Source organism: Narcine bancroftii, chromosome 13, assembly GCF_036971445.1.
Source record: "Narcine bancroftii isolate sNarBan1 chromosome 13, sNarBan1.hap1, whole genome shotgun sequence".
Lineage (NCBI taxonomy): Eukaryota > Metazoa > Chordata > Chondrichthyes > Torpediniformes > Narcinidae > Narcine > Narcine bancroftii.
Window position 1 is genome coordinate 72,734,325 of NC_091481.1, and position 15,907 is coordinate 72,750,231.

General features: G+C 44.8%; 1 protein-coding gene across 1 annotated transcript in view; it reads left to right on the top strand.

Annotated features, from left to right (window-relative positions):
• The window catches only part of LOC138748276 (uncharacterized), a 48,420-nt gene extending 32,773 nt beyond the window's left edge, over positions 1-15,647 (top strand). The window contains exon 7 of the mRNA XM_069908149.1: positions 15,493-15,647. Within this exon, the coding sequence (XP_069764250.1) occupies positions 15,493-15,570 (78 nt within the window). The 3' untranslated portion in view covers positions 15,571-15,647. The remainder of the gene's footprint in view (positions 1-15,492) is intronic.
• Positions 15,648-15,907: the final 260 nt, after the last annotated feature.

Genomic DNA, 15,907 nt, shown 5'->3' on the forward strand with positions numbered 1-15,907 from the left:
TCTGAGTAACTTGTTCTACTTTCTGAGCCAAAGGTGATTATCACATCAACCTTTACCATCAAGGCTGTTGAACTTCCTTTACCACTCAGCCAATCCCTGAAATATTCCTGGAATTTTCCTTTGTCACCTTGTAACTGTATCACTGAAGTGGCTGTCAGACAGCGGATCTGTCTGTGCCGGAACAATCACTTGGCCCATCTCGTTATGAATCTTTCCCACATTGAAAGAGCCTTTTCCTTTGACCTGTACCTCTTTGTGGCTGATTGGGATTACAGAAACATGGCTGCAAGGTGGGCAAGCCTGGGAACTTAACATCCTGACAGAGTCAACATGGATTTACAAAAGGTAAATCGTGCTTGACAAATCTATTGGAATTCTTTGAGATGGTGACAGGTAAAATAGATGGGGGAGAGCCAGTGGATGTGGTGTACCTGGATTTCCAAAAGGCCTTCGATAAGGTCCCACATAAACGACTGGCATGCAAAATCAAGGCTCATGGAATTGGGGGCAAGGTATTGATGTGGATTGAGAACTGGCTGGCAGATAGAAGACAGAGAGTTGGGATAAATGGCTCATTTTCTGAGTGGCAGGGATCTGTACTGGGACCCCAGCTGTTCACAATTTACATTAATGATCTAGATGAGGGGATTGAATGTAATATCACCAAATTTGCAGACGACACTAAGCTAGGAGGGGTTGTGTGCACTGAAGAGGGGGTCAGGAAGCTCCAGTGTGATTTGGATAAATTGGGGGACTGGGCAGATACATGGCAAATGCACTATAATGTGGATAAATGTGAGGTTATCCACTTTGGTAATACAAACCGGAGGGCAGATTACTATTTGAATGGCAATAGATTGGGAGATGGGGAAGTGCAGAGAGACCTAGGGGTTCTTGTGCACCAGTCACTGAAGGCGAGCATGCAGGTACAGCAGGCGGTTAAAAAGGCAAATGGTATGTTGGCCTTCATATCAAGAGGGATTGAGTATAGAAACAAGGATACCTTACTGCAGCTGTACAGGGCCTTGGTGAGACCCCACCTGGAGTATTGTGTGAAGTTTTGGTCACCTTATCTAAGGAAGGATGTTCTTGCAATGGAGGGAGTGCAGAGGTGATTCACCAGGCTGATACCTGGAATGGCAGGAATAACTTATGAGGAAAGATTGCGCAAATTGGGATTGGACTCGCTGGAGTTTAGAAGATTGAGAGGGGATCTCATAGAGACCTATAAAATTCTGGCAGGACTGGACAGAATGGATGCGGAAAGGATGTTTCCAATAGTGGGGGAGTCCAGAACCCGGGGCCATGGTTCGAGGATAATAGGCAAACCATTTAGGGCCAAGATGAGGAATTTCTTTATCCAGAGGGTGGTGAATCTGTGGAATTCATTGCCACAGAGAGCAGTAGAGGCAGGTTCATTGATAATATTTATATTAAGAGGGAATTAGATCTATTTCTTCAGTATAAGGGAATTAGGGGTTACGGAGAGAGGGCGGGGACGGGGTACTGAACTTTAAGATCAGCCATGATCTAATTGAATGACGGAGCAGGCACGAAGAGCCGAATGACCTTCTCCTGCTATCTTCTGTTTCTAATCCTTCCTGACTCACTTAGTTTATCATGAACCTTAATTCAATACTGCTCCATTGTTCTCCTTATCTCCCCTGATTTCCTCCCTTTTCTGAAATCCTTCCTTGTTACCTCAGTTTAAAATTTCATCAGGAGCCCTCGTTTTTCACCTTTGCTAAGTCATTGAAAGGCTTCCTTTTATTGTCACGTTAAAAGGTAACGTACATGAAACACTTCAACGTTTCCCTGCTGTAAGACATTGCCCGGTGGGTGCCCCTAACAATAGGAGAAAGTGAGTCCCTTCAGACCCACTGAGTGTCCATGGATTAGCCTCCAGGGGGGATGGAGGTGGACAAGGATGAGCTGAGGGGGGGTGAGTGAACCAGGAGGAACAGCAGCTCTGCTCTCCAACACCCTTCAATGTTTGATAGATTACAAAGGGAGCAAAGTCAACGTTTTGAACTTGGGAAGAAAATGTTTAAAAAAAGGGAATTTTGACGTACTTTGAAATTTCTACAATTCCACCTTCAAAATCGTCCTGTATTTAATTAATTTACTGCTGGAGGTTGATCCCTTCCCCACCTACTGGTTCCATGAAGCCTACTGGCCAGGCAAGTCGCTCCGTAGTCTGGCATGGAAGATGGGTTTGCTGCCATGGCAGGAAGGTGGGGAACACTCTGGGAGGCTTCGCCTTCCAGGTAAAATTAGAAAAGCTGCTGACGCCAGAGATGGGAGCAGCTGGAGAAACCCAGTCGACCACACAGTATCCACAGTGAGGAGAGGGCCACCAATATTTTTGGGCCTGGGATCTTCGTCGGAATCTGTCTGGCCTTGCTCTGAAACTGGATTTGGATGTTGATCCGTTCCCCACTGATGGCCATGACTCCACCTGCTCTCGGGGAGAGAGATGACCAGGACAGGATGCCAAGCAGGGTTAGGATCAGGACATTTCATTGAGAATACTTTCCCTGCCCAACTTGGGCAGCGAGGATCATGGGGCAGTGCGATGTCCGGCCTATGAAGGGGGTGGGAGAGCCCTGGCACTGTGTCAACGGAAACCCACCACCCAACAAGAACCAGTCGATCATAGTTCCGGAGTGTCTTGTATCTTCATAAAAACACCGCATTAAAAAGTGCCTTGTGTGAGAACAGTGGAAACCACTACAGTATCTGTTAAAATAATTTCATAATCTTTGCATGATTAATAAATCCTGCTTTGTGTTTAATATTTTACTCCATTGTTTGTCCCAATGATGCAATAGGGTTTAACAAACAAGGATCAATTTCCTGGGACATTACATGAAATCTGATTATTATATATTGTTTCCTGTTTTCAATTCTAAGGGTTTTTTTTCCATTTAAATTGTAAGGCAATGAGGCACATAACCGGGGGGAGGGGGGTTACCCAGGGCTACAGTGAGGAACTAGGTAAGGATAAGGACAGCATGGTTAGTCTAACGGTTAGTGCCACGGTCTTACAGCACCAGCACCCCAAATCCGCTCTGTCTGTAAGGAGCTTGGACACTCTCTCCCTGTGATAGTGCGGGATTCCTCCGGTTTCCAGTCAAGTCACATTTATTGTCATCTGATTGTACAATTAAACTGTGTTCTCCGGTCCTTGGTACAAAATGCACACACACACACAACCAGACAACACACACACAAACAATACATATGCAGGACAAGAATTCATCTATAGAAATAAATGTTGCTTCATGAATACGAGTGTCTCGGATGGTGAGTGCGAGCAGTTCCTTTGGTCGTTCAGCGTTCTCACTGCCCGTGGAAAGAAACTGTTCCCCAGCCTGGTGGGGCTGGCTCTGATCCTCCTGTATCTCTTCCCCCGACAGGAGCAGCTGAAAGGTGGTGTGTGGGGGGTGGAAGGGGTCCTCGATGATTTTATGCACTCTCTTCCCATAGATCATATCGATTGGGGGGGGGGGGTGGTGGGGGGAGGTAGGGAGACCCCAGTGATCCTCTCTGCCACTTTTAGGGTCCTGTGGATTGACGTCTGATCCATTTCTCAGCTACAGTCGTTCCCACTCTGTGATGCAGCCAGGGATTGATGAAGGAAATCCTGTAACCAAGTAACTAATTCAAAATATTTATATATATTTATTTAAAATTCCATCTTTATGTATGTATGTATGTGATTGTTGTGTGGTGTGTGCGTGGGTGCATGCTGTGGTCCGGAGAAATGCGTTTTGCCAGGTTGCATATGTACAGTCAGATGATAAATCTGAACCTGGCTTTGGGAGGTAAATGCCGATGCTGGGTTTGAATGTAACACACAGACGTGCTGGAGAAACTCGGCAGGGCGCAGCAGCATCTCTAGGAAGTAGAGGGGAACTAACTCGTCTTTCCGATGTGGGAGGAGAGTTGAGCTCCCAGCGGAAACCTGTGAATGAGCAAACACCACACAGACAGTCATCTTTTGCTTTTGCTCATTTCAAAGGAAATTGGTAATATATAACTTATCTAAACAACAAAAATCAATTCTTGGTTCCACAGAATGTATGATGTAATCTGATTTCTTATCACTTCTGACTGTTGTCCGGGGTTTATTTGGCAAGGAAGGCAAATCAGGGCATCAGCCTCCACCAAACCTCTCAGACTTCTCCGATTTTCCTGAAATGATTGACTGCCTTCTGTAAAACAGATGTGGGGGGTGGTGGGGGGGGGGAGCTGGAGATATTGTTGTTTAGTACACAGGAAGAGTGATTTGTACGGAGGCAACATTGAGAAATCTGTGGTGGTAAATGAATGCAGGACATCCTGAAAACGTCCAAGGCTCAGTAGTGTCTATGGTTTCCTTCTGTGAGTTGTACGTACATCTCTGTAGCACTTGTGAATTCGGGCTTAATATAGGAGAAGCCAGTGGAGCTCTAGGTTATTTGGAGAGATTTGAGGAAGGAAAGAGCTGATCGAGTGATTGGAATTGAGGACTTGCTGTGGAAGTGGAAAATTGGACACCCTTAAAGCTAACACCAAGTCAGTTATCCAGATTAAAAGGAGGGTTTGCTCTCTAACCTGCCACAGGATATGTTCATAATGTCCAAATATCCCTGAAACTCTGTCACTATGGTCAATAAACATGCAGGAGGTGCGGTTTTGATGCAGTGGTGGGGGGGGGGGGGGGGAGGAGGTTAGCCCTGGAGAGACCTCCAGTTGTGGGACAGAGCTGACTATTCCTGAGATTGGAGGGCTGGGAATCCCGGACAAGTTTGGAACCCTTCTCCCTAGAGTGTCGGAGGCTGAGGCTTGTTTGCACAAAATTCGGTGCGACATGGATACGGTGAATGGCCCCCACTTCCCAGGGCCGGGAGCCTGAAAGCAGAGGCTGTGTTTCATCATGAGTGCACGACCGAGTCAAACAAACCGGTAACAAACTGCACCTGCAAAGTGTTTCACAATGAGTGCAAGACCGAGTCATACAAACTGGGACCAATGCCTGAAGAGGGCGCACAAAGTCAGTGAACCGGAGCGGACTCGAAAGGCCAACATGGCCTGTTTCCGCTCCGTAAATGGTTATATGTTTATATGGCTGGAGGTGTCTGAGAAAATGATTTAAAAGAGACCCTTTAATGTTCAGTGAGCATTTGGAATGAGCTGCCAGAGGAGGTTCAATTACAACATGAGAAACACATTTGGGCAGCTGCACAGATAGGTAAAGGTGGAAGAGATGTGGGTGAATGGGACCCAGTTCAGGTGGTTGGCCCAGCATGGACTTGTTGGGCCAAAGGGCCTGTTCCCATGCTGTAGTACTTCAAGAGCAGTTCATACTCCACCAAGTAACTGTGCCCCACAGCAAGACAGTGTGGGCAAACTTGGAGCAGAATCATACAGCGGGCCACGGGCGGAGCTGACTCCCACCGTGGGCCACGGGCGGAGCTGACTCGGACATTTGGCAGGGGCTACAGCCAGTAAGCAGGCCACGGGTTTGTGAAGAAGGGTCAGGTGCCAATGAAAAGGGGTTGGGGTAGCTCTCCTCTCCCTCCTCAGCCATGAAGGGACAGGACTCATCTGTTATGGAGTCACACAGTACAGAAACAACCCTCTACGTCTACAGGGTGAATGGGCAAACTCCACACAGACAGCATCTGGGGTCAGGCTTGAAGTCGGGTCACCAGAGATTTGGAGGGGGTGACCCTACTGACTACTCTTGGTTGTTTCAAATTAACAAAGGAAATTGGTCATCCCCTCAATTGCTGGTCAACAGCTCCAAACCCTAAAGCTCTGCACCTCCCTCTGCAACTGGATCGGAAAACCAGTCAACGCGAATTGGAAACGACATCTCCTCCTCACTGACGAGCGACACCTCCAGGATGCGCGCTGAGCCCACTGCTCTACTCACTCTACACCCATGCCTGTGTGGCCAGGCACATTCCAATGCTATCTACAAATTTGCTGATGTCACCACAGTTGCGGAAGAATCACAGACGGCAATGGGGAAGCATACAGGAGGGAGACAAATCAGCTCAGTGGATGGTGTCACCACAAGAACCTTGCACTGAACGTCAGCAAAACCACGGAGATGATTGTGGACTTCAGGAGGGAGTCAGGGGAACATGACCCAGTCCTCATTGAGGGCTCAACAGTGGAGAGGGTCAGGAACTTCAAGTTCCTGGTTCTATTTATGAGCACTGGGAGGATTGACTTACAGTACTGTGGGCACCTAGAACATTACAGCACAGTGCAGACCCTTCGGCCCTCAATGTTGTGCCAACCCATATATATTGCCAAAAAAAAAACAAACCCTCCCTCTATTTTTCTTCCATCCATGTGTCTAAGAGTCTCTTAAATGCTGCCACCCCTCTCTGAAGAACTTGGCTCTTACATCCCCCCATGCACCTTAAAACTATGCCTCCTGGTTTTGGCCATTTCAGCTCCGGGAAAAAACCTCCGGCCGTCCACATGATCAAATCTCTTTTGATATATCCTCTTTTCAATGACGTTATGAGCCAGAGATTTCTGATGCCAACACAATGGTCCCTCAGTGCATATTCCCACTTACCCTGCCCCAACATTGTTGCGTGCCACTAGGAGATTGAAGTCCAGAAATCCGGATGCCAGAAATCTGGACCACCTGAGAATCTGGACGTCAAAAACTCTCAAATGGTTTAAATTTCATGGGCTTTTGTGTGTGCGCCACAGATGTACAGCGGCAACAAGTGACCACACTTGATACAGGTCATTTTATCACTAAGACATACATTTGGATACTGTATTTTTCTTTTACAATGTTCATTTTAAACATATTTTCATGTTTTTTTTTGATGTGATAAAATATTTATTTACATTTTTGGCGTGTTGACTTTATTTTCCTTTAAAACTGCTCATTTTGAGGAGTCACGTGATGGAGTAGTGGCCGGACGGTGAACTCCAGCCCTCTCCAGAAAAGTCGGGAAAAACAAAGGAAAACACAAAGGCACAGAAATAAAAGTTAAAGAAAAGTGAGTATAAAGGTGGAAAGAAGATGGCGACAAAAAAGAAAAATCGAAAGCAACGGTAAGAAGAGAGGAAGAGAAGACAAAAGAGGAAAAAGGTGAAGGCCTTACCTGTCCGAAGAGGCCCGCTGCGGAGTGAGAAACCCGCTCTCTCAGGTCGGTAAATAATGGACTACAAAAATGGCTCGCAGAGCCGAGTAAAAGTGCACAACCGCGCATGCGCGATTCTTTGCGCATGCGCGATGCGAATGAAAAAAAACACACCGACGGGAGGGGGGACCAGCTGGGGAGTCGATCTCCACAGCCGGCAACGACAGCTGCAGAACACCTGCAGCAAGAAGAGACCACAGAAGACAATAGAAACAAGAAAGAAGAGGAGGAAAGGGCAACAAAGAAACAACAGATGGTCAACCCAGAGGAAGAAGAAGAGGAAGAGTACAGTGAAATAGAAGAAGAAAAGAAAGGCAAGGTAAAGGATATTCTTTCTCTTATTAAAGGATACATGGAGTCATTTAAAGAATGGCAAACACAGGAATTTAAGGATTTAAGAAAAAGAATAAACAACACAGAAGAGAAAATAAATAAAATGGAGATGACCTTAACAGAAATGGGAAAGAAAATGGACAAGATGGAAGAGCGGGCAGTAGCAGCAGAAATGGAGGTAGAAGACTTAAAAAAGAAATTGGAGAAATCTAATAAAAAAACTAAAGAGACACAAGAACTACTAGCTCAAAAAATAGATACAATGGAAAACCATAACAGAAGAAATAACATAAAGATAGTGGGCCTTAAGGAAGATGAAGAAGGCAAGAATATCAGGGAGTTTATAAAAGAGTGGATCCCTAAGACCCTAGGATGTCCAGAACTACAGCAAGAAATGGAAATAGAAAGGGCACATAGAGCATTGGCCTCTAAACCACAACCACAACAAAAACCAAGATCTATTGTAGTAAAATTCCTAAGATATACTACAAGAGAAAAGGTACTGGAGAAGACAATGGAAAAAGTAAGAGAGGGCAACAAACCACTGGAGTATAAAGGGCAAAAAATCTTCATTTATCCAGATATAAGTTTTGAACTCCTAAAGAAGAGAAAAGAGTTCAATACAGCAAAGGCGATTTTATGGAAGAAAGGGTATAAATTTATACTAAAGCATCCAGCGGTATTGAAAATATTTATTCCAGGACAACAAAACAGACTATTCTCGGATCCAGAAGAAGCACGAAAATTTGCAGAACAATTACAAAAATAGACTGAGGGAGGAAGACGGGTAATGAGAGTTAAAATGATCACGATTGATATGTATGCGGGTAAAGAGGTATAAGAGTGAATAGAGACAATGAAGGAGGGAATTAAAAGAGTGACCTTTGTGACATATGAAAAGTGAAATCTTTTCTGGGGGGGGCGGGGTGGGGGGAAATAGCGGTCACTGCAAAATCAGTTGACGCTTGCGAGTGGATTCGCAAATCCAAATGGAGAGGGGAGATGTGGTTGTCCGACAAGGGATAAAGGACAACTCAGGAGGTGAAGGGGAGATTGGGGATAAATAAGATAGAAATAGGAGAATAAGGAAAATGTTGGATGTTGTAGGAATGTTGTCTTATAAAGAGTTGAAAATAAGAAAACAGAAATGGAAAAGGAGGAAAGGTAATGATGGAAAAACGGAAAGAGAAGATAAACAAAATATAAAAGGGCTACGCTGAACTATATGACTTTAAATATTAATGGAATACATAACCAAATTAAAAGGAAGAAACTACTAAATTTAAATGAATAAATGTATTCCATTAGAAAAAATAACATATAGGTTAAGAAATAATATTGAAATAATCGAACAAGTATAGGAGCCTTACATTAAATACAATAGCGAAAACCTACCGGGGACAAACATTACCTAAGTTGATGGAAGGAGAAGGAAAGAAAAGAATGGACTCAGTAGAATTTCTGGTGTAATTTTGTTGAATGACAACATTGTCTGACTGGCTTAATGCAACCTAGATTGTATACCTAAAATGGATGAGAGGGGGGGGGTGGGGGGGTGGCTTGGGAGGAAAGGGGGGGGGGAGAAAAAGTCACTGTATAAGTGTGAAAAAGAAATAGTGTATATCATGGATAATGTGATTTATGGTGTGAAAAATAAAAATTTTTAAAAAAAAACTGCTCATTTTGATAAATGAAGCGTGTGGTATTTGCGAATGAATAAACTATTAACTTTTGCCTGTTCATCTCTTCTTTATTCCTCCTGTGACAGGGTATTTAGAGGTGGTTTGGGAAGAATTGCTAGAGCACCTTGCACACACACATTTTAAAACACAGAATATTTGCAGGACTTTCACAGAATGCCTTTTGCAAGAGGCAACAAAGTATGGACAGCAACTTGCCTGGGAGAGCTTGTGATCTTTTCAGGCAGAGTAGAAGAGTTTTGCTCTCAGAGAGGGAGGGTGTGAAACAGGAAGGTGAGAGACAGAAATCAGTTCCAGAAGGACAAGTTGGCAAACTTTAGAAGGCTGGCTGGTCAAAGGAGGAGATTGACAATCTGAAAGGTGACCTGAAAGAAAGAAGATCATCTAGAGGGGGCAAGTTTCGTCAGCAAGACTGATTGAGAAGGAATCAGATGCGGATGTCCCGGAAGAGGAACCGCTCTCTGAAAACCAGCAAGATCCCTCGTGAGTGGTAACCATTTGCCCATTAAGCACCAAAGCCTGGTGAACTTTGTTAATGCTAACTTCTGTGTACAGTACAAGAACTGCCTGCAACCAGTGAGATTGGACTGTGATCCAAATAACTTTTCTAATCTTAAATATACATTACACATACCTGCGCTTAGTGTCAGAGTGGGGATTAAGTAGTTAAGTAGGTTAAGTAATAAGTTCAAGTTCAATTCTGTTTTCTTCTTCCTCATTTCCCACTACACCACCAATCCAGATATCCTTCTTCATTACCAACTCCACCACCAATCCAGATATCCTTCTTCATTACCAACTCCACCACCAATCCAGATATCCTTCCGCACTACCCACTACACCACCAATCCAGATATCCTTCTTCATTACCAACTACACCACCAATCCAGATATCCATCTTCATTACCAACTCCACCACCAATCCAGATATCCTTCCGCACTACCCACTACACCACCAATCCAGATATCCTTCTTCATTACCAACTACACCACCAATCCAGATATCCTTCTTCATTACCAACTCCACCACCAATCCAGATATCCTTCCGCACTACCCACTACACCACCAATCCAGATATCCTTCCTCATTACCAACTCCACCACCAATCCAGATATCCTTCCGCACTACCCACTACACCACCAATCCAGATATCCTTCTTCATTACCAACTCCACCACCAATCCAGATAATCTTCTTCATTACCAACTCCACCACCAATCCAGATATCCTTCTTCATTACCAACTACACCACCAATCCAGATATCATTCATTACCAACTCCACCACCAATCCAGATATCCTTCCTCATTACCTACTACACCACCAATCCAGATATCCTTCTTCATTACGAACTCCACCTCCAATCCAGATATCCTTCCGCACTACCCAATACACCACCAATCCAGATATCCTTCTTCACTACCCACTACACCACCAATCCAGTATCCTTCCACACTACCCACTCACCACCAATCCAGATATCCTTCCTCACTACCCACTACACCTCCAATCCAGATATCCTTCCTCACTACCCACTACACCATTAATCCAGATATCCTTCCTCACTACCCACTACACCTCCAATCCAGATATCCTTCCTCACTACCCACTACACCATCAATCCAGATATCCTTCCGCACTACCCACTACACCACCAATCCAGATATCCTTCTTCATTACCAACTCTACCACCAATCCAGATATCCTTCCGCACTACCCACTACACCATCAATCCAGATATCCTTCCGCATACCCACTACACCACCAATCCAGATATCCTTCTTCACTACCCACTACACCACCAATCCAGTATCCTTCCACTCTACCCACTCACCACCAATCCAGATATCCTTCCTCACTACCCACTACACCTCCAATCCAGATATCCTTCCTCACTACCCACTACACCATTAATCCAGATATCCTTCCTCACTACCCACTACACCTCCAATCCAGATATCCTTCCTCACTACCCACTACACCATCAATCCAGATATCCTTCCGCACTACCCACTACACCACCAATCCAGATATCCTTCTTCATTACCAACTCTACCACCAATCCAGATATCCTTCCGCACTACCCACTACACCATCAATCCAGATATCCTTCCGCATACCCACTACACCACCAATCCAGATATCCTTCTTCATTACCAACTCCACCACCAATCCAGATATCCTTCTTCATTTCCAACTCCACCACCAATCCAGATATCCTCTCGCACTACCCACTACACCACCAATCCAGATATCCTTCCTCACTACCCACGACACCATCAATCCAGATATCCTTCCGCACTACCCACTACACCACCAATCCAGATATCCTTCTTCATTACCAACTCCACCACCAATCCAGATATCCTTCTTCATTACCAACTCCACCACCAATCCAGATATCCTTCCGCACTACCCACTACACCACCAATCCAGATATCCTTCCTCACTACCCACTACACCATCAATCCAGATATCCTTCCGCACTACCCACTACACCACCAATCCAGATATCCTTCTTCATTACCAACTCCACCACCAATCCAGATATCTTTCCTGATTACCCACATCACCAATCCAGATATACTTCCTCATAACCCACGACTCCACCAATCCAGATATCCTTCTTCATTACCCACTACATCACCAATCCAGATATCTTTGATTACCCACTACACCACCAATCCAGATATCTTTCCTCATTACCAACTCCACCACCAATCCAGATATCCTTCCTCATTACCCACTACACCACAGTAAAACATCACCTCCGCATTCACACTGAACCACTTGTGGTGTAATTATTCACACCTAATCTGTGAATACTATCTTTATATTTCCACTGAATTAATCCCATACATTTATGACGACTTCCAGTTAATATTAAGCATCTTAATTTTAAAGCTTGACAGCTATCTAATTCACAATTTAATATGATTAATAATTCATTGTGTTTCCACTTCATTTTTCATTTACTTTATCAATTGACTAATAGTAATTTATATAACTTTAACGCAATTTAGATTTTTGGCGAGGCAGGAAGATGTAGATTAGATAATATGTAAATGTTTTATTGATGGGGAGGGTTAGAACGTGTGTCCAATATAAGGCATAACTTTGTTGGATTGCCTTCAGTTTTTTGAAAGGGATCTAAAGATCTTTTGGAAAACTTCTGGTCAGTATCTGTTTTAAATATTTTATTTCTGCGTTAAATCTCCAGTAACTGCTCTGTATTTAGATGTTTTTCGTGGATATGTTATCACTGAATTGATAGAAATATCCTTTAATGTTGTCATTTCTTAGGGATTAATAGGGTTGCCATAATTTTTAATGGTCCTTTACCTGTTGCCATAAGTGGCGAGTTACTCAGCTCAATGCAATGGGTTGACTAAAATCTCAGGAAAGTGTTAACAGGACAAGCTGCCTGAGTGGAGAGAGAAGCAGACTACAGGTCCCAGAAAGGGGAGGTGTGTTTTGAGTTGCAGAGAGGAGATGGTTGGACAAGGGCTATGTCCCTTGATAGGGTTGTTAAGAAGGACTATGGCTTCATTAATGGGGGATTCAGTTCAAGAGTTGCGAGGTTGTGTCGCAACTCTACAAATCTCTGGTGAGCCCACACTTGGAGGATTGTTTTCAGTTCTGGTCACCTCATTACAGGAAGGATGTGGAGAGGGGGCAGAGGAGATTTACCAGGATGTTCCCTGGATTGGAAAATGTGTCTTATGAGGCTTTTCTCTTTGGAGATAAGGATGAGAGGAGACTTTAATAGTCTACAAATTTTTAAGACACATAATCAGCATTTGTTTCCCAGGGCAGGATCTGCAAACACCAGAGGACGTGTGTACAGTGAAGGGAGGGAAGCTGAGGGGAGATGTCGGCTAAGTTTTTAGCACAGAGGGTGTAGGGGCCTGGAATGTCTTGCCAGGGATGGTGGTGGAAGCCGGAACATTGGGGACATTTAAGAGACTCTTAGACAGGTACATGGATGGAAGAAAAATAGAGGATTATGGGGAAGGGAGGATTTAGTGTTTTGTTGAAGGGATATATAGTTTGGGACAACATCGAGAGCTGAAGGGCTGCAATGTTCTATGTCTGTGTTAGGGTGAAGATGAAGGTTGTCCAGGTGACTCAAAATGGTCTCGTGAACTTAGAACCATAGAACATTACAGCCCTTCTAGTCTGTGCTGAACCATTTTTATGCCTAGTCCCACTGACCTGCTCCCAGTCCACAGCCCTCAATACCCTTCCCATCCATGTACCTGTCCAAATTCCTCTTAAATATCAAAATTGAGCCCACATTTACCACCCATGTCCTCTGGTTTGTTTCTCACCTTCCCTCAGTTGTAAAAGCCTATCTACATTTACTCTGTCTACCCCCCTCATAATTTTATACACCTCCATCAAATCTTCCCTCATTCTTCAACGCTCCAGAGAATAAAGTCCTCAGCTGTTTAACCTTTCCCTGTAACTCAGTCCCTGGAATCCGGGGAACTCTTTCTGCACTCCTTCTATATTATTGATATATTTCCTGAAGTTGGGTAACACAATGCTGTAAATGTGGCCTCACCAATGTCTTGTACAACTTTACCGTAACATCCCAACGACTGTACTCAATACTTTGATTTATGAAGGCCAATGTGCAAAAAGCTCTCTTTATGACCCAGTCCACCTGTGACACCACTTTTGGGGAATTGTGTATCACTATTTCCCTCTTCTGGTTAATGGATCCAGAGAAAGGTTAAACTTTATTCCTTGGAGCGTAAAGAATGAGGGGAGATTTGATAGAGGCATGTAAAATGATGAGGGCGACAGACAGAGAAATGCTGGAGGAACTCAGCAGGTCTTGCAGGGTCCATGGAAGGGCAGTGTCTGCAGACTTCTGTGTTTTACTCCTCTCAATAGATCCATGAGGGCAGTTCGAGAGAAAGAAAGTCGAATAAAACACTGTGCGTGAACTGTAGGATGCAGATGAGTGATTGCTGGAGTTTGAAACACACGGGAATGGTGGAAATACTCCAGGGTTAATTAGCTCACGTGGAGAGGGAAGGTTACTGAGTTAATGTCACGGGCGTGTGGCCGATGTCAGAACTGGACAGTTCTGGCACAAGCAAGAAAAACGACTGAATCAGTTTGGAGTTTGTAAGGGCTGCAACACAGACAGAAGGTGAGGCGTTATTCCTCATCTTTCAATCAGGACTTTTGGCAGAATGTTGAAAAAGGAGGCAGAATGAGCTCGTGGACTGTCCACAGATCCCTGAAAGAGGCAGGACAGGTCGTTGTGAGGCATAGAAGGGGGAGGTCACAGGGCCGTGCACAAAGGGCAGCGCCCATGAGGTATCACCGACATCTCGGGCCTGAGCCCTTCCTCAAGGTACGAGCAAAAAGCAGGCAGGGGTCTGAATGAAAAGGTGGGGGAGGGAAGGAGGGGCAGAAGGAGGTGGATGGGTCAACAAGAGGTCATGGGAGGACATGGGTGGGAGGGCAGGCAAAGGTGGGTTGAGGTGTTAGGGAGGGGTCGCTCTCTGAATGGAGAGGGATCTGTAAGGAAGGAGAGAGGATGGAGGGAGAGAGAGACAGGACAGGGCCCAAGGAGAGCTGGAGGTCGGTGTTCATGCCATCCAGTTGGAGGATGCCCAGACCAAAAATCAGGGGCTATTCCTCTGATTTGTGGGTGGTCTTGGTTTGTCAGTGCATGAGGGCTGTGGCCAGACAAAATTACAGTGGTTGGCTACTGGGAGGTCCCAATATTGTTGAAATACCACAGTTAGAATATTGGACACATGTAGTATGTTACAGGAAGGATGTGATGGATTAATGAGTCCAGAGATTCTGTCTCGCATGGAGAATTTCAGATATGAAACTTCCCTGTCGTCTTTCCTCCAGCTCAGACTCTCTCTCTCTCTCCCTCCCCCCTTTTCCCTGTCTCTGTTCACAGATCTAAAATCAATTCTCACCTTTCCTCTTATCCAATGACACCTTTTGTCTGTGGGTCTGGACTCCTTACCCTCCCATTCTCTCTCAGTCTCTTTACCCTCCCTTTCTCTCTCAGTCTCTATTGCAGGGAAGGCCAATGTTGCTTTAATGAACTGAAGTTCCGGAATGTTCTCAGCAAGTGTGCTGTGGTTAGAATTAAACCCACTGACCTATCACACACTATGTTCCTGTGATGCCATTTTCTTGGAGATAATTTAAATCTGAACATTAATGGCATTTTGCAATGCTTGGTTGTCTCACAAAATTAAGATTTTTATTGCATACATCTATAAACTAAACTCTCAACATTTTTTTAAACAGAGAAGTCCAAATGCCTACCATCAGACATCTCATGTCTCCCCTGGGGCTTCTGCTAATTCTGATGTTGTCCACGACTGAGGCAAGTCCTGTGGGTCAGGGCCACCATGGGCGAGAAACTGCTCCTTACCCGAGCTCAGGGCACCATCTCCAACATTCCCGTCGGCACTCCATCCTGTATGTCCAGATCGGTGACGATGGACACGTCAGCAAGTCCAAGCATCAGAATGATCACAGTAAGGACACAATCACTTCAACGCTTCCCTGAACCGTTGGCCACGTCGCTGATCGATTGCCGACTTTCGAACATGTGACAATCATAACGAGAGGCCGTTCAGCCCTTCACATTTGTTCTCGCACATCACCACTGGGCCCACTAACCCATTTCCCTGGATTACCACAGTATCCAAAGACTCTG